General features: G+C 38.5%; 1 protein-coding gene across 1 annotated transcript in view; it reads left to right on the top strand.

The window, feature by feature from the left end:
• abcc5 (ATP-binding cassette, sub-family C (CFTR/MRP), member 5) overlaps window positions 1-26,342 on the top strand; it is a 56,585-nt gene extending 30,243 nt beyond the window's left edge. The window contains exons 14-29 of the mRNA XM_079825699.1: window positions 1,513-1,585; window positions 1,874-2,077; window positions 2,191-2,334; window positions 2,969-3,065; window positions 5,745-5,929; window positions 8,440-8,586; window positions 8,683-8,812; window positions 12,019-12,301; window positions 12,426-12,612; window positions 17,561-17,650; window positions 17,763-17,952; window positions 19,081-19,240; window positions 23,139-23,217; window positions 23,440-23,553; window positions 23,681-23,845; window positions 26,089-26,342. Of these exons, the coding sequence (XP_079681825.1) occupies window positions 1,513-1,585; window positions 1,874-2,077; window positions 2,191-2,334; window positions 2,969-3,065; window positions 5,745-5,929; window positions 8,440-8,586; window positions 8,683-8,812; window positions 12,019-12,301; window positions 12,426-12,612; window positions 17,561-17,650; window positions 17,763-17,952; window positions 19,081-19,240; window positions 23,139-23,217; window positions 23,440-23,553; window positions 23,681-23,845; window positions 26,089-26,190 (2,350 nt within the window). The 3' untranslated portion in view covers window positions 26,191-26,342. The remainder of the gene's footprint in view (window positions 1-1,512; window positions 1,586-1,873; window positions 2,078-2,190; window positions 2,335-2,968; window positions 3,066-5,744; window positions 5,930-8,439; window positions 8,587-8,682; window positions 8,813-12,018; window positions 12,302-12,425; window positions 12,613-17,560; window positions 17,651-17,762; window positions 17,953-19,080; window positions 19,241-23,138; window positions 23,218-23,439; window positions 23,554-23,680; window positions 23,846-26,088) is intronic.
• Window positions 26,343-26,951: the final 609 nt, after the last annotated feature.

Genomic DNA, 26,951 nt, shown 5'->3' with positions numbered 1-26,951 from the left:
ATATTTTACTACCTGCAGTTTGTAATTTGCAGAATAGGATTTTCTTTATGGGGGCATTTTGTTTGTGTTCAGTTTTTCTCAGTTGTCTTTAAGTTAATATTTCAGTTAACAGTTTTTTCAGTTTTCAGTAAATTTTTTTCAGGGGTAGGCTACAGGAGCAGCATAGAGCGCCCTCTCGCGGCTGCTAAATGTTTATTCTTGTCAGTCAGTATGAATTAATTTTGATATATAAGTCGCACCTGACTATAAGTCGCAGGACCAGCCAACCTATGAAAAAAAGTGTGACTTATAGTCCGGAAAATACGGTATTTTGTTTCATATTTATATTTGAATATTAAAATGTTATTTTTAAATATTATCTAGGCTATATTGATTATGAAAAGTGCAAAGATGCGAGTGGGTCAGAAATTATTTTGACCACTTGATTAAGTTTTGTTTTGTAGAAAGCCTTTCTTTAAAGTAAATTCCGTTTTGTATAAATTGTATCTTAATTTTAATCAATGTTTCATCAGCCATTTGCAGTTAAGCAAAGCGCACTTTTCACGCGAGCAGCTCATGACTGGCGTTTCTGTTCAGAATGCTGCGCTTCATCACTGCATGTGCTGTGAGTTTAAGGTTTAAGTCCCGGCCCGAGGATAGTGGCGGGTCAAGTTGGGGGTTGGGCTCAGGCAGAGAATCTAAACTCTAATGTAAATATGTGCTTTGCGCTTTCCTCTTAATAACAAAATGAACACAACAAAAATGACAGCTGTGAGTAAACAGCAGTTAAGAAAGCATCTGATCATAGTGGATATGTATACTCTGCAATCCGGTCACGTTTATTTATATAGCACTTCATATAATTCAAGTAGATAGGACTTGATCTTGGGTGCCCAAAATAGCTGACCGGAGGTGTTGCAAATATGGCCGCCGAGTGAACAGACTTTCCATGAAAGGGATTTTGCCTCGATGGAATTAACAGAAGAAATGAAAATTTCCAGAGTCACACCTATTACATAATCGCCACAGACCAATGGCAGTTCGAAGGTGTCTACCAGCCAGAGGAACCCTTTTTGGAAAGTTCGCTTTGGCAAGCTGTTTCGAAACAAACAAACTTGGTTTTGGCCTGATTTGGTTTGAAATGATGTCACACCTGTTCGTTCTTCAATTTCACCTGAAGGATATCGGGGCCTATATAGTGAAACACGTCAGTACATTTTGGTTTGCCAAACGGCTGCACTATAGCAATGTAATGAATAATGTGTTTGAGTCAGCGTGAAGTGGACTAAAGGGCTGAGCAAGTGAAAATGGGCTGCAGGTGGACTGGTGAATGTGGTGCGTGACTCAGCACAGAGATAAAAATGAGCACAGACAACCTTGAGCACTTGTGCTTTGTCATTAAATTGCTTTGCCTCCACACATGTCCTGATGAAATATAGTCATTGTATTTTATAGCTGTAATGGTACCTTGATATTTTACCTTAAAGCGTAATCACATATTAACCTCCTGTATCTTTGATATGTCTTCTGCAGGTATCAGGCTATTCTGAGTGCTTGCTGCTTGAGACCAGACTTGGCCATCCTCCCTTGTTCTGACCTGACTGAGGTAACCCATCCTACTGTAGTGTTGTCAAAAGTACTGACTTCGGTACCAAGTTGGTACTAAAATTAAAAAAAATGGGACACTGAGTGGAATCGTAAACACCTCTTATTGCCCATTGTGCTCATCAAATATGTCTGTGATTGGCTACAATGATCAGCGCTTGTTGAAACATATTGTAAATTTACATCAATGACGCTCTTTACAGAGCGCTTACACCAACTATTTTTTTTGTAAATTCCCCATTAAAATGAACATATAATCTTTTATACGTGGTGTGATTCCCTCTGTCAGATTGGTGAACGTGGTGCCAACCTGAGCGGTGGTCAGCGTCAGCGGGTAAGCCTGGCTCGAGCTTTATTCAGCAACCGGGACATTTACATTCTTGATGACCCTTTAAGTGCCCTGGATGCTCATGTCGGAAATCACATCTTCAACAACGCCATTAAGAAGCAGCTGCGTGGCAAGACCGTCATCTTTGTCACTCACCAGCTACAGGTGCGTTACAATGTCATGCCCAGTCATGTGATATTTTTGAGCCATGTAAGCCACTTAATTATTCGCAGTTGATTGCGATCACAGCATATGGCTATGGGCGTTTCTGTTCTCAGTATCTGGTGGACTGTGATGATGTGATCGTCATGCGTGACGGCAGCATCACAGAGCAAGGCAGCCATGAGGACCTGATGAATGTGAATGGAGACTACGCCGCCATGTTTAACACCCTTCAACTGGGAGAAACACACATCATTGAGGTCAGTATCTCTTTAGTTAGCCAAAAATGAAAACTCTAGCATAATTTACTCATCCCCATGTTGTTACGAACCTCATGGCATCTGGTCGCATGACATGCCAATGAGTGATAACAGTTGATGTGAGTTTCAAGGAATAAAGGCTTAAATTTCAGTCTGTTCATTATGCAAAACAATCACGCCACTTCAGAAGACATGGATTGAGACCAGATGATTCTGGATTACTTCATTTGACTCTGTCATTTTTGGAGCTCGAAAGTTTTTCCTTTATATAAAACATCTAAAAAGTCTTCAAAATATCGTCCTTTGTAATCCAAATAGTAAAGAAAGTCATGCAGGTTTGTAAATGATGACTGAAATATCATTTTTGGGTGAACTATTCCTATTCCTTTCATTTCTAAACAGATGAAATGGGGAAGATGGTGAAATAGTTCACAGACAGTTCACCAAAAATCATCCTCATTTGCTTCACGTCTTTCCAAACCCGTTTGACTCTAAAAGGAGAAGTTTTGAATGTTTTCTCAGCTCTTTTTCAGCAGCACCATCATTTTTTGCTCATTCGGTGTTTCTTGCATATGCACAAATGAGATTGAAACCATGGTGGAGTTCTCTAATCTGTTATGTTGTGTCATCTCAGGTTCCGAATAAGAAATCTGGGAGTTCCCTCAAGAAACCCTTAGAGAGCAAAAAAGCAGGATCTGTCAAAAAAGAAAAATCAACCAATCAGGACAATGGTAAGTATGAGCATGTTAAACACAGTAAATTATACTGTGCTCTACATCAGTGGTTCTCAACTGGTTTGGCCATGGGACACACATTTTCCCATGGTCATTAAGCCGCGACTTGGCAGACCTAATTCCTAAATTTAAAAAAAATAGCAGTCCCAAACTAGTTTGTTAAAGGAACACTCCACTTTTTTTTAAAATGGGCTCATTTTCCAGCTCCCCTAGAGTTAAACAGTTGAGTTTTACCGTTTTTGAGTCCATTCAGCCGATCTTCGGGTCTGGCGGTAACACTTTTAGCATAGATCATTGAATCTGATTTGAACGTTAGCATCTCGCTCAAAAATGACCAAAGATCTTTGATATTTTTCCTATTTAAAACTTGACTCTTCTGTAGTTACATCGTGTACTAAGACCGGCGTAAAATGAAAGACCGATATGGCCAGGAACTATACTCTCATTCCAGCATAATAATCAAGGAACTTTGCTGCCGTACCATGAGTGCAGAGGCGCAATGATATTACACAGCGCCTGAAAATAGTCCCCAGCACACTCCCTGTGTAAGGAGGTTGTCACGCTGGTTATGTCGACGGAAGTTAGCCTATTTTCAGGTGCTGTGTAATATCATTGCGCCGCTGCACCCATGGTACTGCACAAAGTTCCTTGATTATTACGCAGGAATGAGAGTATAGTTCCTAGCAGAAGAGTCAAGTTTTAAATAGGAAAAATATTGAAAGTCTTTGGTCATTTTTGAGCGAGATGCTAACGGTCTAATCAAATTCAATGATCTTTGCTAAGCTATGCTAAAAGTACTACCGCCAGACCCGGAGATCGGCTGAATGGATTTGAAAACGGTAAAACTCAAGTGTTTGATACAATAAAGTTGGTATGAGCCACCACCAATGTTCTCTCTAATTTCTTTTCTCGCTGAGCAAAACTTTTCTCTATTGGGCGACATTTTGGTCACCTGAGCAAAAACATTCTTTACCTGCATAGCGTATGTAAACACACACACAAAAAGTGGTTTCATCATGCAGTTACAACTTTTAACTTTAAAATGCCATTTATATTTTATTTAACTATTGATGTAACCAAGTGATATATTCAATAAAAAATAAAAAAATAAAAAAAACAGTTAATTCAGAAGTCACTAAATTAAGCACATTTTACAGTGCTGGTAACTGTCTTCTTTACCATGAAATACTATTAAAATCTCCCCCAGGACAGTTCAATTCTTCATAATATAATATAATATATGAAAAAAATGAAGCGGTTACACTGAGATGGTTCTTAATGTGTTTATGTACAGTCATTTATTGACGACAGGCAGCATTAAACCATCTATATTAAATGTTTGTTTATTGCTTATGAATTTCCAAGATTTTCTATATCAGGGGTTTTCAAACGTTTTAATGGCAAGGATCCCTAAACAATCCCCTTGTGAGATCAATTCTTTATTAGGCTTACACTGTAATACAATTATAATAGCCTATAATATAATATAAAAATTAATGGAAGTATTTAAACTGATAGTATATTATATCAGTTCAAATGCCTTTTATAGTTATCTAAACATCACTGAAACCCAAACCACACACACATCTATTTAAACTGTTACTTTGGTGTTTAGAGTCGCACGCTACACTTGTGGTGGTTCGTGTAACTGTAAATGTCTGTTTTGTTACCGTCCATCATCTGTTATTTCCACCACTCAATCAAACCACTCTTCGTTAAAACATGATGAGGTTTTATTCCACGTCTTTGCGTTTGTCGTTGCCTCTCATTTTGAGCTATTTGGACTGCAAACACGACTCACTGCTGCGTGCTCACGCGTGACATCCTTGTCTTTCTGTGAAACCTGTAAACCGCATCCACCGGTTCTAACACGATAGCGATACTAACTCTATAGCGGTAGAACAGAGCACTGCAATTATTTCTCATTTAAACTACAATCAAATGGATTTCTCCCCACGTTTCGCGTCTGTGTCTATCGTCTGCGCTGCATTTTATTCTTTCTGTGCCGCACGCAGCTTAGTGGGAACATTGGCCACCACAGTCATTTAAAAAATATACAGAAAAACGCAAAGTGAAAATAGTGGCATTTGGGGATTACAGATACCATGAGTACTAACATGAACTGTTAATAAAACATGGAAACTGCTTGTGATGAATAGAATGAACATCGTACCTGCTTGCAAGTCCTTCCCAGCTAACACACAACTTATCCGTTAAATTTTTTATTTGTACTTTTTGGTCATTTCATTACTAATTGACAACATAACTACGACGTTGCTTGCCGGCGAGCACAACCAACAGAACCACTGACACAGACACCAACCCCGCCTCCGATCCTCCTTGCCCCCCCTTGACCCCCACACCAGCGGTAACAGCTTCGTAATCACTTTGTCTTCCTCCCCAAAGGGGTGCAAAGCCACCATGACAGGTACCTCCAGACCAAGCTCACCTAGTCTGGCTGTGACCTGACGGACAACTGTTCATGGTCATTATTTGCATGTATTCCATGTGTTCATATCAGTTGAGCCCTTTTTAGAGTACAATCTGTGGCTGGAGTCGTGGTGTGCACGAGTTAGCTCACACTGCTCTACATAACCTCCCTGCAGGCCTCATGTTTAATTATGCTTACCCTTTTGACCTTATGATTTACCTGACTTCTGTCCTGTTTTCTTTCAGGTCAGCTGATACAGGTGGAGGAGAGAGGGAAGGGCTCAGTGCCCTGTGAAGTGTACAAAGTGTACATCCAGGCTTTAGGAGGGTGGCCCGTCTTCATCTTCATCCTGGCCCTCTTTATTGTCAATGTGGGCAGCATAGCCTTCAGCAACTGGTGGCTCAGCTACTGGATCAAACAGGGCAGCGGGGTAAGAGACGCTGGTCAGTTTGGAGCACAGGAAAGCCAGAAAGACTTAATTTCCATGAGACCAGAGTAGAAGTGTTTAAATATTTGATGTGCTTGTGACCTTTACCACTGGTTTGTGTCTTGTCTTTCTGGAGCTGTTACTGTTAGTGTGTCAAACTTTTGGAAATTGCAAATCACAAATGATTCATTTGTTTTGGTCCCAACTTGTGCACTGAATATCGACATTTAAAACATTATTATACATTTTTTCAGCTCAGCTACTTAGCCTTCACTTTGATCTTTACTGGTTAGGTGTAATAAGCTTGATCTTTGCGTCATATTCATCACAGTATTTTGGTAATAAATAAATATCAATTGGTTATTTGCGATTCTTATTTTTCATGGAATATTGCAGTCTTTATTTTAAATGATTAATCGGTGCACATATTTTTTTTATTCACATGCCCTTGTAATCTTAAATCAAAAACATTAACTCTGCAGCAATTAGCAAACAAAAACAATTTGAAAATCCGATCAGAATCAGAAAGAGCTTTATTGCTAAGTGTGCATTTAAAAGGAATTTACCTTGGTATTGAAGCTACCACATATAATATAAATAGGACTGTGGGAAGAAACGGTTTCTGTGCCTAGAGTGCTTAGTGATCTGAAGGGCCGTCCGGACAGCAACAGTTCAAATAGTTTGTGGCCGGGTTGAGTGGAGTCTGGGATGATTTTACCTGCCCCTTTCCTCACTCTGGAAGAGTACAGGTCCTGCAGGGTGGGCAGGGGGGGCACCAATAATCCTCTCAGCAGTCCGGACTGTCCGTTGTAGTCTTCTGATGTCTGATTTGTTGGCTGAACCAAACCAGACAGTTATAGATGAACACAGGTCAGACTCAATGACGGCGGAGTGAACTGTGTCAGCAGCTCAACTTCCTCAACCTCTAATATATTCCTGATGAGCAAAATCAAGTGCTGGCGTAATTTTTTTGCTGTATTGCCAAAAGTATAGGGGCGCCCCTCCAAATAATTGAATTCAGGTGTTCCAATCACTTCCATGGCCACATGTGTATAAATCAAGCACAAGGCATGCAGACGCTTCTACAAACATTTGTGAAAGAATGGGTCGCTCTCAGGAGCTCAGAGAACTCAAGCGTGGTACCGTGATAGGTTTCCACCTGTGAAATAAGTCCATTCGTGAAATTTCCTCACCACTAAATAATCCACGGAGAACTATTAGGGGTATTATAACAAAGTGGAAGCAATTGGGATCAACAGTAACTCAGCCACGAAGTGGTAGGCCACGTAAAATCACAGAGCGGGGTCAGCGCATACCGAGGGTCACAGTGAGCAGAAGTCGCCAACTTTCTGCAGTCAATAGCTCCAGACCTCCAAACTTTGTGTGACCTTCAGATTAGCTCAAGAACAGTGTGTGGAGAGCGTCATGGAATGGGTTTCCATGGCCGAGCAGCTCATCCAAGCCTTACATCACCAAGAGCAATGCAAAGCGTGGGATGCAGTGGGGTAAAGCACACCACCACTGGACTCTAGAGCAGTGAGACGTGTTCTCTGGAGTGACCAATCACGCTTCTCTGTCTGGCAAGCCGATGGATGAGTCTGGGTTTGGCGGTTGCCAGGAAAATGGTACTTGCCTGACTGCATTGTGCCAAGTGTAAAGTTTGGTGCAGGGGGGATTATGGTGTGGGGTTGTTTTTCAGGGGCTGGGCTTGGCCCCTTAGTTCCAGTGAAAGACATTTTAGGCAATTTCATGCTCCCAACTCTATGGGAACAGTTTGGCGATAGCCCCTTCCTGTTCCAACATGACTGCGCACCAGTGCACAAAGCGTCGGTCCATAAAGACATGGATGAGCGAGTTTGGTGTGGAGGAACTTGACTGGCCTGCACAGAGATGAGCGAGTTTGGTGTGGAGGAACTTGACTGGCCTGCACAGAGTCCTGAGCTCAACCTGATAGAACACCTTTGGGATAAATTAGAGCGGAGACTGCGAGCCAGGCCTTCTCGTCCAACATCAGTGTGCCTTACAAATGCGCTTCTAGAAGAATGATCAAAATGGCCCATAAACAAGCCTTCTCAGAAGTGTTGAAGCTGTTATAACTGCAAAGGGTGGGCCAACTCCATATGAAACCCTATGGATTAAGAATGGGATGTCATTAAAGGCAGGCGTCCCAAATTTTTTGGCAATATTAGTGCGTGTAACAATAGGGAAGAAAAGGCTATCACAACTTTAAGCCGTCTTTAGAGGTTAAGACAATAAATATATGCCATTCTGTGATTCAACTTCAACATTAATATGGTATTAATTAAGTTAATATTGGCAATATGCACCCCTAAGTAGGCCATTTCATTCATTTTATAACTTGAATTATAGAATCTGGACACAAAAATGCATTACCTTTTACCATGTTTTACTATATAATGCAAAACCCTTAACCTTAATTTTTTTTTAATATGAATAAAAAAAATAAAAAAAAAGATGTGTCTATAATTGGCCTGTGGTTTCTTGCTCAACAGAACACCACAGTGCAGGTGGGAAACAGTTCAGTAGTGAGCGAGAGTATGCGAGATAACCCTCTGATGCATCACTACGCTGCTGTCTACACCATGTCTATGGGAATCATGCTCCTTCTCAAACTACTGAGAGGCACTGTGTTTGTTAAGGTGAGATTTTACATGTAGTTGGTTTTATAGCATCTAAAGTCTAAAGCAAGCTGTGGGGAGAGGTCCATGTTTCATTGCGATCTTCTTTTTTTTTAGGGTACTCTGCGTGCCTCCTCAAAGCTCCATGACGAACTTTTCCAGAAGATTCTACGTAGTCCCATGAAATTTTTTGACACAACGCCCACGGCTCGCATCCTCAACCGATTCTCCAAAGACATGGATGAAGGTGGGAACTGTTGGAGGGTTAGAATATATCATTATCTTCAAATGGGCTGTGCGAAATTGACCAAAAATAAAATCTCTGTATTTTCTGTGATTTTTAACAAAATTATATTTTGCTAAGTGTGTTCGACCTGTTGTGGAAAGCGGACTCAGAAAGCTTTTCATATTCTTCATATTCTGTGTGGTAGCCATTTCACAACAGGGACAGAAATTAAGTTGCGATATTTACCTTTTATAATTAGACGTGTGCATTATATTTAAAGGGATAGTTCACCCTGAAATGAAAATAAAGTCATCTTTTACTCACCCTGCTGTTGTTCCAATACCTTATGTCCTTCTATCTTTTTCGGACCTCAAAAGCAGAAATAAAAAAAAACGTCCTGCACGCGCTCCTCCATATGATGGCAGTGAATGGCGACCAGGCTAAACTTTACAAAAAGGATACAAAAGCACGCAATGATACAGTGAGCCGCCCGTCATATATGGAAAGTGTTCAGGAGGCACATTATAAGGTTTTGCGAGAAATAACCCGTATTATTCAGTCAAAATACTGAGCTCGGCCGTTACTCTGTGTGCGTTCCTGTGAGTGTGTGTGAATGAATGAATGAATTAGGCATTTATATAGCGCTTTCATATGTACTACTGTACACCAAAAGCGCTTATCACTCATGTCAGGGGTCTCTCCTCAACCACCACCAGTGTGCAGCATCCACTTGGATGTGCGCTTGCCACACACCAGCTATAGGTGGAGAGGAGAGAGGGTGATAGAGCCAATTCAATGGATGGGGATTATTAGGAGGCCATGATTGATAAGAAGGGAATTTGGCCAGGACACCAGGGTTACACCCCTACTCTTTACGAGAAGTGCCATGGAATTTTTAATGACCTCAGAGAGTCAGGACCTCGGTTTAACGTCTAATCCGAAGGACGGTGAGCCGTCAGCAGCCGCTCATGCTTACTATAACTCGCACTGTTTTCATGGTACCCAGGATAAACACACACACACACACGCACCGTTTTGAGAAATCAGACTCAATAGAAACAAACGCGACTCTCGTCTCTTCTATAAGGTAAATAATAAGAAATAATACTAATAATGAGGTAAACCTCCTGAAGTGAATGTTGAGTACTGGTTGTCATGACAATATTGCGCAAATGGCTGCTGATGGCTCCCAAATAACCCAGTAACGTCCGAACTCAGTATTTTGACTGAATAATACGGTTTCTTTCTCCCAAAACCTTATAGTATGCCTCCTGAACACTTTCCATATATGGCGGGCGGCTCACTGTATCATTGCGTGATACTTTTGTATCCGTTTTTTTTTTTTATTTCTGCTTTTGAGGTCAGAAAAAGACAGGCATTGGACAACAGCAGGGTGAGTAAAAAAAAGATGACTATTTTCATTTCAGGGTGAACTATCCCTTTAATGCAAAATTCTTACATTGAATCAATATATACTTTTAGAATAATAAGACTTTATACCAATCATATGAAATCAGTATCAACAAAATCCTGCACTGCAGAAGTGGCACACAAGCTGCATCTAAAGCAGCATTTAGATGTATTTACACTGAAATTACAATTGACATTAAACAGCTGATTTATTTGGGATCAAAGCAAGTGACTAGCTGTGTCCAAAATCGCCCCCTATACCCTTAAATAGGGCACTATTTGAGGGGACAGCCATTTGTTGTGGTGTCCGAAACCATAGTGGACGTTACCGAGTGCACTCATTCAATCCCACAATGCACCGCAATAACGAGTTTACAACCAATGTACGCTCAATGTACAAACAACATTTGCAGTTGATATTCAGGAAAATCAGCACCAGTGTTAATTTCGTTGACAAATAATTTTCGTCATAATTTTCGTCAACGACCTTTTTTCACTAACGAAAACGAGACGATAACTAAATAAAAACTAGTGTTGGATGACAAAAACTATGACGAAAATCAATTGTAATTTCGTAAAAAAACAAAAACATTACAATGAAACCGAGGGAGGGACGATTAGGGAAGAGATCCAGTCAGAACTGATGTCCTGTGTAACAGATGCGCACATTTGATTTGAGCGTGCTGATCTAACCGCTGGAAAACACAGCTCACGCATCCCCAATACAGCGCTCCAGAGCAGCTCACAATCAATGAATAGCACACATTTATGCCAGGCAATTGTTTATGAACTAATGCTGATGAATAATGACAATGTTTACTTTATGATGTTTATATAGTCATATGTTTTAGACGGTTGTAACAACGAATATTTGATCTCCTGAACTTGAATGAGCTCCTGCAACTGTAAGACACAGACATTTCAAAATAAGAGTCAATGTGTATTTCGAGCTTGTTTGTAATTAAAAGTCACGCATTATATATTCGTTTTTGGTTACACAATAAACTGTATTTAATTTAATTCCCATTTAATTCATAGTCAGGAGGAAAGACCAGTATTTGACACATATTCAATAAAGTATCAGGATTATAATAGTTCACTAAAACCATTTCAAAAAATCTTCATTACTTGAAATTAAATAAATGTTAACTGAAATTTAAAAAAAAAAACACTTATTTGAAGCTTTAGCTTAACCTGATATGGCCTACTAACTAAAACATATATATAAAGTTATAAAAACTAAATAGATGTTTTTAAAAAAACAAACACAAAAGTGAATTGAGCTCTGTTTCGTGTATTTTTAATGTCAAGAACAAAATGATGTCAAAATGTCAGTTCAAGTGACAGTCGGTTATGTGATGCTTAAATGCTTAATGTATTACAATTTAACTAAACTCATTCGATTTTAGGAGACTAAATCTATTGTAGATTTAGTCGACTAAAATCTTATGATATTTAGTCGACTAAAACTAAAAACAATTCAGGTGACTAAAATATGACTAAAACTAAATGGCAGTTTAGACAAAAGACTATGAATAAAACTTAATCAAAATTTGCTGTCAAAATTAACACTGATCAGCACGCTTGCTTGTGTGATGCTGCTAAACTATATTTTGCTCCATACATTTAATTTTAGGGGCATTTTACATCATACAGTGAAAGCAGGCCATTTTTTTGTTTCAAAGTCAGTGACATACTCAATAATGTCAGCTTCCACATCATTATAACAAACATTACGGTATTATTGTAGATGATACATATCGCACACCCATTATCAGACAAACTCTCTTACCGGTCTTTCATTTCTCTCTTCTCAGTGGACACGCGTCTGCCGTTCCAGGCTGAGATGTTCATTCAGAACGTCATTCTGGTGCTCTTCTGCCTGGGTGTGATTGGCAGCGTGTTCCCTTGGTTCCTGGTGGCAGTAGGGCCGCTGGTCCTCCTCTTTACGGTGCTCCACGTGGTTTCTCGGGTCTTCATTCGAGAACTCAAGCGATTAGACAACATCACGCAGTCCCCTTTCCTGTCCCACGTTGCCTCCAGCATTCAGGGCCTAACCACAGTGCATGCTTATGGGAGAGAGGACGAATTCCTTCACAGGTGAATGCTGAGATATCATTCTGCATCATTTTATGTACAGTGTTTCTTTTAATGCGTTATACGATGAGTTTGCGATAAGACTTCCAGTGAGCTCACTTAATAGACTTTGCGTCTTTGATCCTAGGTATCAGGAGCTTCTGGATCAGAACCAGGCTCCCTTCTATCTATTCAGCTGTGCCATGCGCTGGCTGGCAGTGCGTCTGGATGTGATTAGCGTGGCTCTCATTAGCATTACGGCTTTGATGATTGTCCTCATGCACGGCCAGATCCCTCCTGCATACGCAGGCCTGGCCATTTCCTATGCTGTACAGGTGAGGGGAAATTGTGCAAAATTTTGTTTTTCATCTTTTGACTCTTTCGGTGACAGCCATTTAACATTTGGTTTAAAAATGAACCTTGAAACTCTTAAAAACAGGCTTGAGATATTGTTCGCAGTAGTTATTAAAGCAACTCATTTCCAAAAGTAAACCACAATTTATGATAGTAGTGGACCGAAATATCGCCATTGCCGATATTATCATATTATTAGCCGATGTTAGAAGTGGGACTTTTATTTTGACAGCCCGGATAACCCAGTACAGGATCGCCCTTTCTCATGGTGCGTTCACACCGGACGCGATTCGCGCGAGTGATTTACATGTTAAGTCAATGCAGAGACGCGAAATGGCATTCTGCGGCGCGATTCGCGCGAATGAGGCGGCGCGAATGGGGCGGCGCGAAGGACGCGAATTCAGCGTTTTGAACGCGCAAATCGCTCAAGTTGAAAATCTGAACTTTGGCGTATATTTCGTGCCGCGTTAACCAATCAGGAGCTTGCTCTAGTAGTGACAACAATGAGGAGAAAATCTGAATATTAATATCTGGTTCAGACAATATGATTATCACTGTGATAACATTAAATGACATGAAACACAACCCAGTCTCAATTTGTTAAATGCAAGTTTATGTATGATCACTAATACAAAAGTATAAGTAATGTATAACAAGCTATACATGAAATAAAGCAAACAATTCAGTCAAACATTCAAAGTCAGTGCTAGTAGGCTAACATTACAACTGCAACGTACAGTTATAGCCTAAAAATATAAGGTAATGAAACTTCTCTTTTCCCTCAGCCTGAACGATTTGCCAGGGAACAAATTATAGATCCATGAGACCAAAGATCGGCCGTTACAAGACAAATTATAGCTCGAGACACACCACAGAGACATCAGAGCCAGCGGCAGACGGCAGAAGGACTGGCCGAGGAAAGGTTGCCCTCGCCGGCTTTGACGAGCGCTGAGCGCCGCTGATCCGCTGGAGCTCACAACTCCGAAAACGGCAGATAAAATGTTCAAATAGCCACTCTTTATATAAATAAACCACAGATTTGAGCTTTAAACAACTACATTATCGACTGAAAAAGTCTTAAAACTACGTTTTGTCACACATTAACAGTAGATTTAACAAAAAAAAAGACATGTAAACACAGCCCATGTCAGCCATTTCTCAACGAGACGAGCCGCTGGCGGAAGCCCCGCCCATGACGCGAATTCGCGTCTGTTGTGCAGTGAATGTTTTTGCGTCCGGTGTGAACGCCACATCAGTCTTCTTTAGTTTTCTCTCTTTGTTTAACAGTTCTTTCTAATAACTGAAAAACAAATGCTGTAATTGTTTTTATTTACTGCCGAGCTTCAGTAAATACTAATTTTAAAAAAAATGTTTAAGTAATTTTAAAAAGTCTTTGAATGTCTAATAAATATTTACTGCTACAAATCTAGCAAACTTCTTGCATCCATAGTAGGGATGTGCCTGAAGCCGAATACTATATTTGGAAAGCAAATGACGCATTCTACTAAGCCACTAAAGGGACATGGTGCTGGGAAAAAATATGAGATATGAGGAAAAAAAATATTTCAATGCTTTTTCATTTTTTAATGTACACTCGCTTTATTATATTTGCTTTCCAATACGTGACCACCCATACTCTGTGTATAGGGAGGATGGTACAGGTACTACTAAGATATCGGGATCTGTTGCGCTCCAAATCCTCCGTCATCGTCCTGTCAGTCATCTCTCCTTCCTAAGTTCACATGATAAGTGAAATCTGATGTACTGTAATGTAACCGACCACCACAGAAAGCCTAACCATTTTCCATGCCTTTCTAAATTCGTAATTAGGCTTTGGGCACATCCCTAGTCCATAGCCTGCATTAAAATGCTTGTTCTATGTTTGTGACAGTCCTTACAGAATCAAGAAGTTGCTATCTATAGAAGTATGAATCTAATTATAATTATATAATTATACTTAAAAAAAAAAAAAATTCAAATTATTTTTACAAATTGATTCATTTTCAAATTAATTAAATTATTTATGTAATTATTATGTAAAACAAATATACATTTAATTGCAGAAATTGTGTACAGTCCTGTTCAAAAGTTTGGAAACAGTACTTTATTTATGATTTAGAAAGAAGTCTCTTATGCTCATCAAGACTGGATTTAGTTGATCAAAAATACAGAAGAAAACTGTAATATTGTGTTACAATTTAAAATAAGGGTTTTCTATTTTAATATACTTTAAAATGTAATTTATTCCTGTGATCAAAGCTGAATTTTCAGCATTATCACTCCAGTCTTCAGTGTCACTTGATCCTTCTGAAATCATTCTGATATGATGATTTATTATTAATGTTGGAAACGGTTGCTCTGCTTAATATTTTTTATAATCTGTGATACTTTTTTCAGGATTCTTTGTTGAATGAAAAGTTTATAAAAATAAATATTTTAACAATAACAGTAACAATACTACCATTCAACAATTTGGGGTCTGTCTTTTTTTTTCTTTATAAAAGTATTTATTTTTATTAATACTTTTATTCATCAAGGATGAGTTAAATTGATAAAAAGCGGTAGTAAAGATTTATACGGCTAGAAAATAAATGCTTTTTCCAGCACTTCAAAGCTCAAAAGTCTGAATATTATCCAATTGAAATGTTATTTTTAATGTTTACAACAAACATTTTTGTTCATCCTACAAAGATTGTCCTCATTTGTAAAACTAAAAGTCAATTAATCAAAAAACCACAGCCAATCAGAACAGCGTGTGGGTGGGCTCTTCGCTTTGTTTGTTGTAATGAGAGGATTTGTGCATGTGCAGATTCATAACACTTGCGCCAAATTGAGAGCTACTGAACGGATTTTCACTACAGGAAATTTACAAACACCTCTGATTGGTCATTATTTTAAACAGAAATCCCTGCGATTGGCTACAATACTCGACGCTGCAAATTCACGTTGTGAATAAACAGCGCCATTTATCTCACATTTAACAGGAATATAACAAACAGATCGCTTTAATTTACTTACATTTCTGTTTTATTTAACAATACAAATGATATGTTACACATAGTAACTTGACTCGGTTAATCCTGCATTCAATGAATAAAAACATAGTTGCATTGACTTGACTAGGCAGCCATACCCAAATGACGCCCCTGTTGATATTAACCGAGTATGAAATCAGCATATTAGAATGATTTCTGAAGGATCATGTGTCACTGAAGACTGGAGAAATAAATGATATTTTAAAGTATATTAAAATAAAAATAATAAAATGTAATATTTCACAATTTTACTGTTTTTTTTTGTATTTTTGATCAAATAAATGCAAGCTCTATGAGCATAAAATGCATAAAATGCAAGAAAATAGTAATGTCTCCAAACTTTTGACTGGTACTGTATGTGTTATTTACTAGGGCAGGGTAAAAAATATCGATTTCTCAATTTTAATCGATTCTCACTTTTACAAAACAATATTGATTCTTAAATCCCAAGAATCGATTAGGCATCCTGTTTTCAGTTAATGAATTAAATAAACATTGTAGCGCGCCTCCCATCCAATAAATCGCAATAATCTTTGTGCTTTATTGCTATTGATATGAAACAAAGTCAAATTTTTTTTTTTACGATATTAAAAAACATAAATACCATTTTGGCGCTGTGGCGCGAACAAATATGAACAGATCTTCTCTTCTGCCTTAATACCAGTAACAGCGCGAAATAAACATGAATGAGCTCCTGAAAGTGTGTTAAAAGATACAGGACAACTTACCGAAATCTGTATCATGTCACATAGAATCGCTCAATCAGTGTTTCAAACGCAGAAAGATGTAAGTAAAACGGCTTTTAAACAATGTCATGTCACATTAACCTCAGAAAAACCATATCCAGTGTCCATAAACTCGTTAGTCAGCTAGAAAAATGTACTCTAGAGAGGAGCATTTTGCTAATTATATGCACCACATTACATAGGATATTCATTGTCAATGTTCTTCAATATTTAATGCATGTATGTATGAATAAATCTGGCAAGTTTTTATGACCGCCACCATTTAAATGTTTATATTTAAAAAAACTAACTGGAGTAGAATTTTGATTATGTAATTGTAAAGTTAATATTATAACTTTATTATTAGGAAAAAAAACATAATTTAGGGTCATTTTAAGTGAAAATTTTCCATGTATTATACCTGATACATATCCAAAATAATCGATATTGAATTGAATGGAATCGAATTGTGAAATTTGTGTCAATACCCAGCCCTATTATTTACTGTCTTGAAATTCAATTGTGTAACATCATATAGACCTATATCGGTTTTACATTGGTCATTTACCACCCTGCTCTTTAAGGTATCGGCATTGGCCATCGAAAAACATCCATAGTAGTTGTTCACTAACTGATGATATCAAGCAGGACGGACGGCCTGCAGGCAGAGCGGCACATTTCTCATTTCTCAAGTTGAAAACCCCATGTTCTTTGCATCTTCTTTGCTTCAATGGCAGATGGATGCAAGTGCCATTTTGTGCATGTTGTGCTTTTGTCCCTTCCAATTTTTCTGCCAAAATTTGAATAAAAAAGTGAAGTGAGAACAATGCTTTCCATTTTTAGAGCCATCACCTAGCTACCCTGGTGCCACTAGTGTTCACAGTGGTATTCATGTCGATGACGCAAATGTACTGTGGTTTAGAGCCAAAGAATACAATGTGAAAACAGACCTGAGGTGAAATAGGAAGGGATTCAGGCTCGAGTTTGGACCAAACAATCAAAACAATTGGGGAAACGGCATTAGACATGATTGACACGTGGAGAACACATACCGGTACATTAGCTTCAAATGAGATCGAATGGGGTCATATTGTCAGTTAGCAGAACAGAGGCTGTTGTATAAAGGAGGTAGATTTTACCTGGCTGAACATCTCTTTCCTCTCTCACAGCTTACAGGATTATTCCAGTTTACTGTTCGCTTGGCCTCTGAGACCGAAGCGCGGTTCACCTCAGTAGAGAGAATCCATCATTACATTAAGGTACTAGTCTTACATCCTTTTTTGACTGACAATTTCAGCTTGACATTAAGAATTTCTCTTCAAAATTTGATGAAAAGTTCAACATTTGCTTTGTCACCTCTCTCTGTCTTAGTCTCTGTCTCTGGAGGCCCCTGCAAGGGTGAAAAACAAGGCTCCTCCGTCTGACTGGCCCCAGGAGGGCGAGATCGTGTTTGATGGAACAGAGATGAGGTACAGAGATAACCTCCCACTGGTACTGAAGAAAGTGTCCTGCACCATTCGACCGAAAGAGAAGATCGGAATTGTAGGACGAACAGGCTCAGGTCAGTCTTTTCTCAACAATTACGATATTCAATTTAACTTTTTGAATCAGGGGCCTCATTTATAAAACACGTGTAATCGGATTTGATTCTAAAGTTCATGGATTTTGTCCTATGTCAAAAGTGAGGAACAAATAAGGATTTATTGAGGCAAAAACTGAAGGGAAAATGTTCTTATACGCATGCCAACTGAAGAGCATGTGTACAAACTTTTTGCACTCATATATACCTGTAATTACAATAATCCAGCATTGTTTATTAAAATAAAGATCACAATATGCATTAATATTATATGCGCAAATGAGAAAAATGTTAACTGCTTTATTGTTGTACAATTGTATTAATCATATTAATGATTTCCTGAATAAAAAATATGTGCATATATAGCTTTTTCATCTGAACTCTTCATATACATATATATATATATATATATATATATATATATATATATATATATATATATATATATATATATATATATATATATATATATATATATATATATATATATGAAGAGTTCAGATGAAAAAGCCATTAAACATAATGATATTGATCGAATGCTCTCCGCACATATTATACGTTCATCAAATACTTTCGCTTCAAATCCGCTAAATCCCAGTGTCAGCCCATCCAGAAATACTGCTTCGTTGGCAGAAACCGCTAAACACCACTGGCCTTTGTCAGCGAAATCCTCTAAGTCTACAGAAACCAATCAGAAGACGCAAATAGAATCTTATGATTTCAAGATGAATGACGGCATGCGCGTGAGCTGGCTTTCAATTGCAGCGTCTTTATCACTTTTTGTCCATCGTTACAGTGGCAATGACAGGATTTCGCGAGTAGCATGTGTTCCTTCAGCTGCTGTAAAACTCACTTTTTTGCATCTGAACTCTTCATATATGTACATTTTTTTTTTTATATTTTATTGATTTATAATAATTTATTAATGTGTATGTGTGCATAAGAATATTTAATAAATCATTCATAGGAACATTTCAGAAATTGCCATACGTTCATATGACACGTCTTTTTAAATGAGGCCCCAAGCCTTTTATGAAATATGACTTTTATGACAAAAATAGAAGGGAAAATCAGATGTCATAAAGAGAAAAACATTACATCTGTCCTCAGGGAAGTCTTCTCTGGGAATGGTTCTCTACCGGCTGGTTGAACCATGTGGCGGCTCCATTAAGATTGATGGTGTCAACATTTGCGACATTGGCCTTGCAGATTTGCGCAGCAAACTGTCAATCATTCCACAGGAGCCAGTGCTTTTCAGTGGTACTGTCAGGTAAGCATACGCTCATTTATGCTTCATTTCAGCTGATTCCCAAAGACCCTTTCACACCAATCACGATAGGGCTTCATGCTTCGACTCATGCGCTATTCATAGTTTTCAGTCACGTGACTGTCGCGGAGCCTTGGAGGGCAAAACCGCCATAGAACTTCATTGAACTGCAAAAGCCTGTCAAATTTCCATCTTAAAACAAAAATATGTGAACAAGATGCACGTTTTGGGCACTTGTGATCCATTCTCAGGGTGAACCGACGCCAGGCTAAAGAATCCTTGTGCAACCCACCCTTAAAGTGCCATATTGTACTAAAACAGTGATATTAAACGATCAAAATTTAGTTAACACCTTTTTGATGATGCATACTATATACAGGCGAGTAGATGAGCCAAGAATATGAACTCAACGCGTTTTCTTTATAATGGTTTTCAATGGAAAAAACTCTTAACGAGCAACCTTGTGTTGCATTAATATTTTGTGTTCATCTGCTTTCCTGTACAAAGTATGGATCATCAATTACATGTATATTGAATTTGGTCTTTTAACCCCCGAGTTGCTTTTTTCTTATCAGTGCCAAAGAGACTCAAATATCTCTGTCGTTTTTTATCATATGAAAATTAAATATGAATTCTGCTGCAATATAAAATGCCATACACGCAAGACTGTTTAGACAAGATTTATTTGGCCTGTTTTGAATAGATTATAGCGTGTTTATTGTAAAAGAGCCTAGTGTCACATCAATAAAGCTTTTATTCGCAAATGTCTGCTCAGATGCTATAAATATAGTACCAGTCAAACGTATTTTGCTTCATATTGATGTTTAAATATTATAGCCTAATGTTATTTTTTTTTAAATTTAATGTCAAAGTTTGTCAGAAATTATTCTGGAGTTTTGTTTTTTAGAAAAAAAAATTTTTTTGTAGAAAGTGAATTGCTTTCTTTAAAGTGAATTTCGTTTTGTATAAATTGTATCTTAATTTTAATTATTTATTATTACATTTTTTAGCATGAGACTACTTTCAAAAACATAAAAATAGTACAAAAATGTTTTTAAATGCTCTTCTTAGTAATTTTTGTCTCGTTTCTAGTCTAAATATTTAAACATTCTTAAATCAAGATGCATTTACAAGATAAGTACAATTTCAACTAAATAAGAAGAGCATTTTTTTGCTCTCTCAGTCACATACCTGGAGCTCATTCATTATGCAGCTCATTATGCAGGTCATTATGCATGCCTTTTGTTCTCTCAGGTGTGAATCCCTCCATTATTCATTGTCGTTCACGCCTCCTCGTATACTGGCTTTGTAAAGAAAAAGTGTCTCACAAATTGTAAATGAATATATTGTTTTATGTGAAATGTGTTGGCTCAATGATTCTCACATCAGTTTAAAGCAAAAACTCTAGGCAACAACACCCATTAGTCAAAAGTTTTGAGGCCTTAATTTTAAAACAATTTTTTTTAATTTTTTCAAAAACCATGCATAAACATTTTTCTCTCAAAAATACAAGCATGTACATACATGTTGCTCGCATATTATGGTAGCTCAGTTTGTGCTGAATACAGTGTAATTACACTTTTGCCATTAATGTGTTTATAAGCAACTGAAAAAAACACAAATGTCAGAGTATGTCAAAACTTCTAAAGGGCCCCAAAACAGCTCCGACTCCTAGGGCTTAATATCACTGTCTTACTGCAATAACAATGACTACAAACCTGGCAAAAATGACTGGAGGGCAATGGAGGAAAGCCTTGTTTTGCCCTCCAGGTGGGCATTCCTATAAGCGTGTGACGTCACGTGAAAACTATGAATTATTACCTGTCACATGACAAATGGGTAACACTTTAGTTTAGGGTCCAATTCTCACTATTAACTAGTTGCCTATTAGTATGCATATTACTAGGATATTGGGTGTTTATTAGTGCTTATAAAGCACATATTAAGGATTTATTCTGCATGACCATATTCTACATCCCTTAATCCACCCAATACCTTAACAACTACCTTACTAACTATTAATACGCAGTTATTAGGGATTTATTGAAGCAAAGTCATAGTATATAGTTAGTTAATAGTGACCCTAAACTAAAGTGAGACCGGAAAAATGTTTCAGAAGGATGATTTTACAAAATTGCTACATTTCGTAAACAGAGAAAACGGTGAAATCAGACAAAAGAAAATATCTGAACAGAACGGGAAATATCTTGCTTTGATTTTTGCCATCTATGTTGAGTAATCCAGTCCAGTAATCCGGCTGCGCTTTCAAAGGTCGACAGCAAATGGGGTTGAAGTTGAAATTGCTAGCTTTGCAAGCGTCGCATTACAAGGCTTGACCTGTGCACAATTGCCACTTCACATCATGGAGTTCAATAGCCTGGCTCCGCCCTCCTACGTACTTCCGCTCAATTTTCATTTTCCTTCAGTACTACGTCTGGGACTGCGGTGTATGCTTAGGTTTTCCCCCGAACAATTTTTTACCGGTCCAATCAGCGAACAGAGGGAGTGAATGAGAGCGATGACGTTGATGTCATGCGCTAGTTTGAGTTGTAGTTCAGTAATGGCGGCGGTGAAAGATGCGAGTGTGTGGCAGCACTGACGAATGTCCAGAAGTTAAGAGTGTGGCGAGGTGGACGAGCGAGCGACACCGGTGTGCGTGATTGAGACACACCGGTCTCGAGTCCTCTCATCAGGGAGCACGGAGGCATATAAGGACGAGCGACACCGGTGAAGGACGAGAGAGGACTAGGCCTGGATTTTAAGTTGGGTTTTGTTTTGTTATGTTTGTGCGCAGCAGTCGTCCGTGAGGGGCTGCCGCTTTTACTTTCATTTTGTGTTTATTATTTGATTAAAAGTTGTTAAACGTTCGCCGGTTCCCGCCTCCTTCTTTCCTGAACAAACGAACTCACGTACACGGAGCAAGAACAATCACTGCTGTACTGCTGATGTTGTGGTCCGGGAAAAGTCTTTTCCAGCTCGCTCCGTTAGTGGTGAAGGAGTTGCTGAATTATCCAGGCTGAATTATCGACTTTTGACAAACACCAAGGTCGTGTAGTAATGTAATTGCTGTCCGAATCCACATCTGAGTTTTCAAGAATATATCACTTCAAAACTCACTGTTAGGTTGCGTGAGCTGTAATTTGCATTTCTAGACTTGTATTTCTGGCAAGTGTTTACAAGAGCAAAATATTTCACCACCGCTCAAAAAATAAAAGAAGAAAAGCACGTAAACATTTGAATTGGGCTGTTATTCAAGGCAGCATTTATTCTTATCATACTAAGCATATGACATTTTATTGACAGCATACAATCATGTTATTGATTGCACGAGATATGCACCACGAGAGCAGCGCGTTCCGAACACAAAACTCTCCTCTCCACCGTGAATAAATAACAATCCGAATGCACGAGGTTTTATCACTGACACTGAGGTGGTGTGCTCCGTTAATGTGAGAATCAAAGGCGAACGGCGCATGACATACGTCACGACCAAACGTTAGTGATTGGTTAGGCAGATCCAGAGTGACTCTTGGCAGATCCAATAGTTTTAAACTTCAACAGAGAACCCGCCTTCAAGGAAGTAAACGCTTGTCAATGGAGAGTGGCCAGACTCTATGTACAAATGAAATGTACGAGAGTCTGGTAAAACCAGGCTAGGAGTTCAATGCATTGAGAACAAAATTTGAACTGAGCTGGATAATGACACTAACTCGCCACATCGCCACTGTTATTGAACTGAATTGAGCTGAATAATGACACTATTGCCTTCTGTAGATCTGCTTTACTGCTGAAATTGAATTTGTGTCATTATTTGAAATTCATGCTCCATATGATTGTATTTATTTGTCATGCTTTTATTTCCTTGTTTAGTCATACATCTGTATTCTGTATTTTCAAACAGATCCAACTTGGATCCATTTACCCTGTATTCAGAGGAGCAAATCTGGGATGCCCTGGAGAGGACACACATGAAAGAATGTGTAAGCCAAAGACACACCATGTATAGCGTTTACAGGCGAAGTAGTTTCATGTCACCAACTCTTTTACATAGCGGCTTCTCATTTTCTCTACCTAAGTGCAAGAACGATATCTCGGATGACTTGTCGTTGCTCTTCCCTCCATCTTATTACTGTTTCTTTCATTCTTTCCATGGCCTTGAATCTTTGTAATTCAGTGTTTGGCATCTGGTCTCTGTTGTTCAGGTGTCTCAGCTGCCTTTAAAGCTGGAGTCTGAGGTGGTGGAAAACGGGGAGAATTTCTCAGTGGGTGAGAGGCAGCTGCTCTGTGTGGCCAGAGTTCTTCTGAGACAGTGCAAGGTGAGTTATCGCACCTGACTTTGATCTTCTCCACGTGAGAGAGAGCCAATTGGGGTTAGCAGATAAAACAGAACAGACTTGGTCTCATTTAACCAGGTCATCCACTTTGTTTCCTCCCAATTTTTAGATCTTGATCCTGGATGAGGCCACAGCGGCTATGGACACCGAGACCGACTGTTTGATTCAAGAGACGATTCGCAATGCATTCGAGGACTGCACCACTCTGACCATTGCACATAGAGTTCACACGGTGCTCAACTGTGACCGTATCATGGTGCTCAATCAGGGACAGGTACGGTGAAAGGTTGTTGCTGTGGGAAGTAGGGATGGGTGATATATCCAAATCTTTGCATTTTTGCATTTTCTCTCAAAAAGATTCAAAAGTCCAACGCCCCCACCCATGAAAATGAAATGATCTGGAAATAATCTAGACATAATGACAACTTGCTGCTTTTTACACAAAAGGCACATTTACTATTTACTTGAAGGTACCCATATAATATATATATATATATATATATATATATATATATATATATATATATATATATATATATATATATATATATATATATATATATATATATATATATATATATATATATATAAATAAAAATCTAAATATGAAAATTGTACAAAAAATTGTAGTCTTCCTATTCAAAGTTGTGGTAGTTGCAAGAACAAAGCTTTTTGAAGAACAAAGAAACATGAAGATCAAAGAAACACAACAATAGAACCAGTGGCTGGTCTATTAATTTGCATTTGAAAGACTTAATGCACAGATGCAATATGACATATAGTATCAGTATACTGTGTATTTTTTTTCCTGTCCATTTCTAATGTTATCAGGGCTTGACATTAACTTTTTTGCTTTTTTACCAGTCACTGTGGCTAGTTGTTTTCCAAAGTTACTAGCCACTCAGCATTTTTACTGGCCACATTTTTGACATATAAAATTGTCATATAGATATTTTTTTAATATTATCTCATAATTTGGCAGCAGGTATATTAGGCTGCTGTCACTTTAAGACCTGACGCACCGATCCACTATACTGTTACACATGCGTTTTGTTTTTTTAGGTCTGTGTTTGAAGCTGCTTTATATTTTCATCGATGACTGATTATTATTCTGTGACCTATTAGGCTTATATAATTTTAGTTGCCGTTTTCGCCTTGGCTTAAACAACTACTGTTTAAGAATGATGCCTCTCTTTTTAATAACAAGCACTCTTGACAATTTGTGATTTAGATCACGTTGCATTGGGATGTAGTTCTGTAGTCTGTTTTAAAAACATTTTTATTGAGTAGTCCTCAATCCTCGCGCGCGCGCGTCATTGTCGCAATTGTGGGTATGTGGTGATGTCGTTATGAAATTCGGTATGGCAAATTTGCCTTTTGGGTGAAATATTTCTATGCAATGTGACATTTTCCTCATTACCAACTCCATCTTTGCTCGCAAAGTCTCTCATTTCCCTCGATAATAAAACAGAGTATATCATTAAATAAATTAGTAAATAAACTAGTAAATTAAAGCGATAGTTCACCCAAAAGTGAAAATTCTGTCATTAATTGCTCGGCCTCATGTATTTCCAAATCCATAAGACTTTCATTCATCTTCAGAACACAAATGAAGATCTTTTGATGAAATCTGAGAGATTTCTGTCCCTCCACTGACAGCCACGCAACGTGCTGTGTAACACAAGAATGAACCTCATTGGTTCTTGTTGAAGCTCAAACGTGCTGCATAACACAAGAATGAACCTCATTGAAGTGAAGTGACGTGTGCTCTGCATTTAACCCATCCAAGTGCACACACACAGTAGTGAACACACACCCAGAGCAGTGGGCAGCCATATTGCTGCGGCGCCCGAGGTTTCAGTGCCTTGCTCAAGGGTCTCACCTCAGTCGTGGTATTGAGGGAGGAAGTCCGACTCTCTAACCATTAGAGTTGTGGCTCAGCCCTCGCACGTCAAGTGAACATGCTTGAGCTTCCGTTTACCACAGCTGATGTGTGAGTTGATGAATGTTTATGTGAGTAAAAGCCTAAATTCAATCTGTTCATCATATAAAGCGACGAGTCTCCAGAAAATTTGGACTAAACTGCTCAATTTATATGGATTAGTTTTATGATCTCTTTATTAACTTTTTGAAGCGTCAGTGGTAGTTGCGTAACTGTCAATAGAGGGACAGAAAGCTCTCAGATTTCATCAAAAAGATCTTCATTTGTGTTCTGAAGATGAACTAAAGTCTTCCGGGTTTGGATCAACATGAGGGTGAGAAATTTTCATTTTTGGGTGAACTATCCCTTTAATGATCAAATAAGTAAACTATTGCACCTCCCCCTCACAGGCTGACGATAGGATATGACTATGGAGAATATCGCCCAACACTATTGCTAATCTGCGATGTATCGCCCAAGCCCTAGCGGGAGGAAATCCATTGCTCCAACGTATTTGTTGAAAGAAGCCTCTTTCTGTGGTTCCTCTGTTAAACTGACTCATAGTCTCCCCCTTTCTTTTTCTTTTTTTGACCCAGGTGGTGGAATTTGACGAGCCGTCCAAGCTCTTGGCGAATGAAAACTCTCGCTTCTGTGCAATGCTGGCAGCGGTGGAGAACAAAATCTCTGTAAGAGGCTAAAGGACATCCGAGCCAAGGTTTCACTCCCGAGGACTGAAGGGAACATTCTCCATTAATATTCCAGTCATTGCTGCTTCAACGTTACTCCCTCCTGCAAACCTATAGGGAAGTGGGGAGGGAGATTATTGTATTTCCATGAAACTCATGGGCTGTCATTAGGGGCATGCCTGTTAAGATGTACTACTTGTCAGTTTAAGTGGTTAGGTCAAGAAACACTGATATTGTAATGATATTTACATAATGGAGAGGGGAAATCAGTTTTCATGTAGTTTAATTCATGCAAACTGGTATGTTTCACAGAGGACATGTCTCTGTTTATATGAGTATATATATATATACATTTACAAGGTGGTTGCGGAGTCCTTTTGTATTGATTCTGCAGGTCTTTGTACATTATGTAATATATATATATATATATATAAATATACATTCAGATGTATCATCTTTCATTACAGTTTAATATTTTTGACAACTTGACTGTCTTCAGTACTTCATGTGTAAATGTTGTCTTGTGACTTGAACCCTAAACTTTGGCACAGGTGACGTTGTCCACAGGATGCTGTCCGAGCACTGAGTTGGTGGGACTCTTTAAAGAGACACAGTGCTGCTTATTCACTGTATCCTTGTTCAGCACACCAAGGATTCAGTCTTCTTTAGCTAAGAGGCCTTTGTATATTTTTAGCCTATTTACACTGTTAACATGTTTGATTTTTCCTCTTATGTGGTATTTTTTGCTCTTTTACGTATGGGAGCGTTTCTCA

The sequence above is a fragment of the Gobio gobio genome, assembly GCF_949357685.1.
Source record: "Gobio gobio genome assembly, chromosome: 9".
Taxonomy (NCBI): Eukaryota; Metazoa; Chordata; class Actinopteri; order Cypriniformes; family Gobionidae; genus Gobio; species Gobio gobio.
This window is presented reverse-complemented; position numbering and strand designations above follow the sequence as displayed.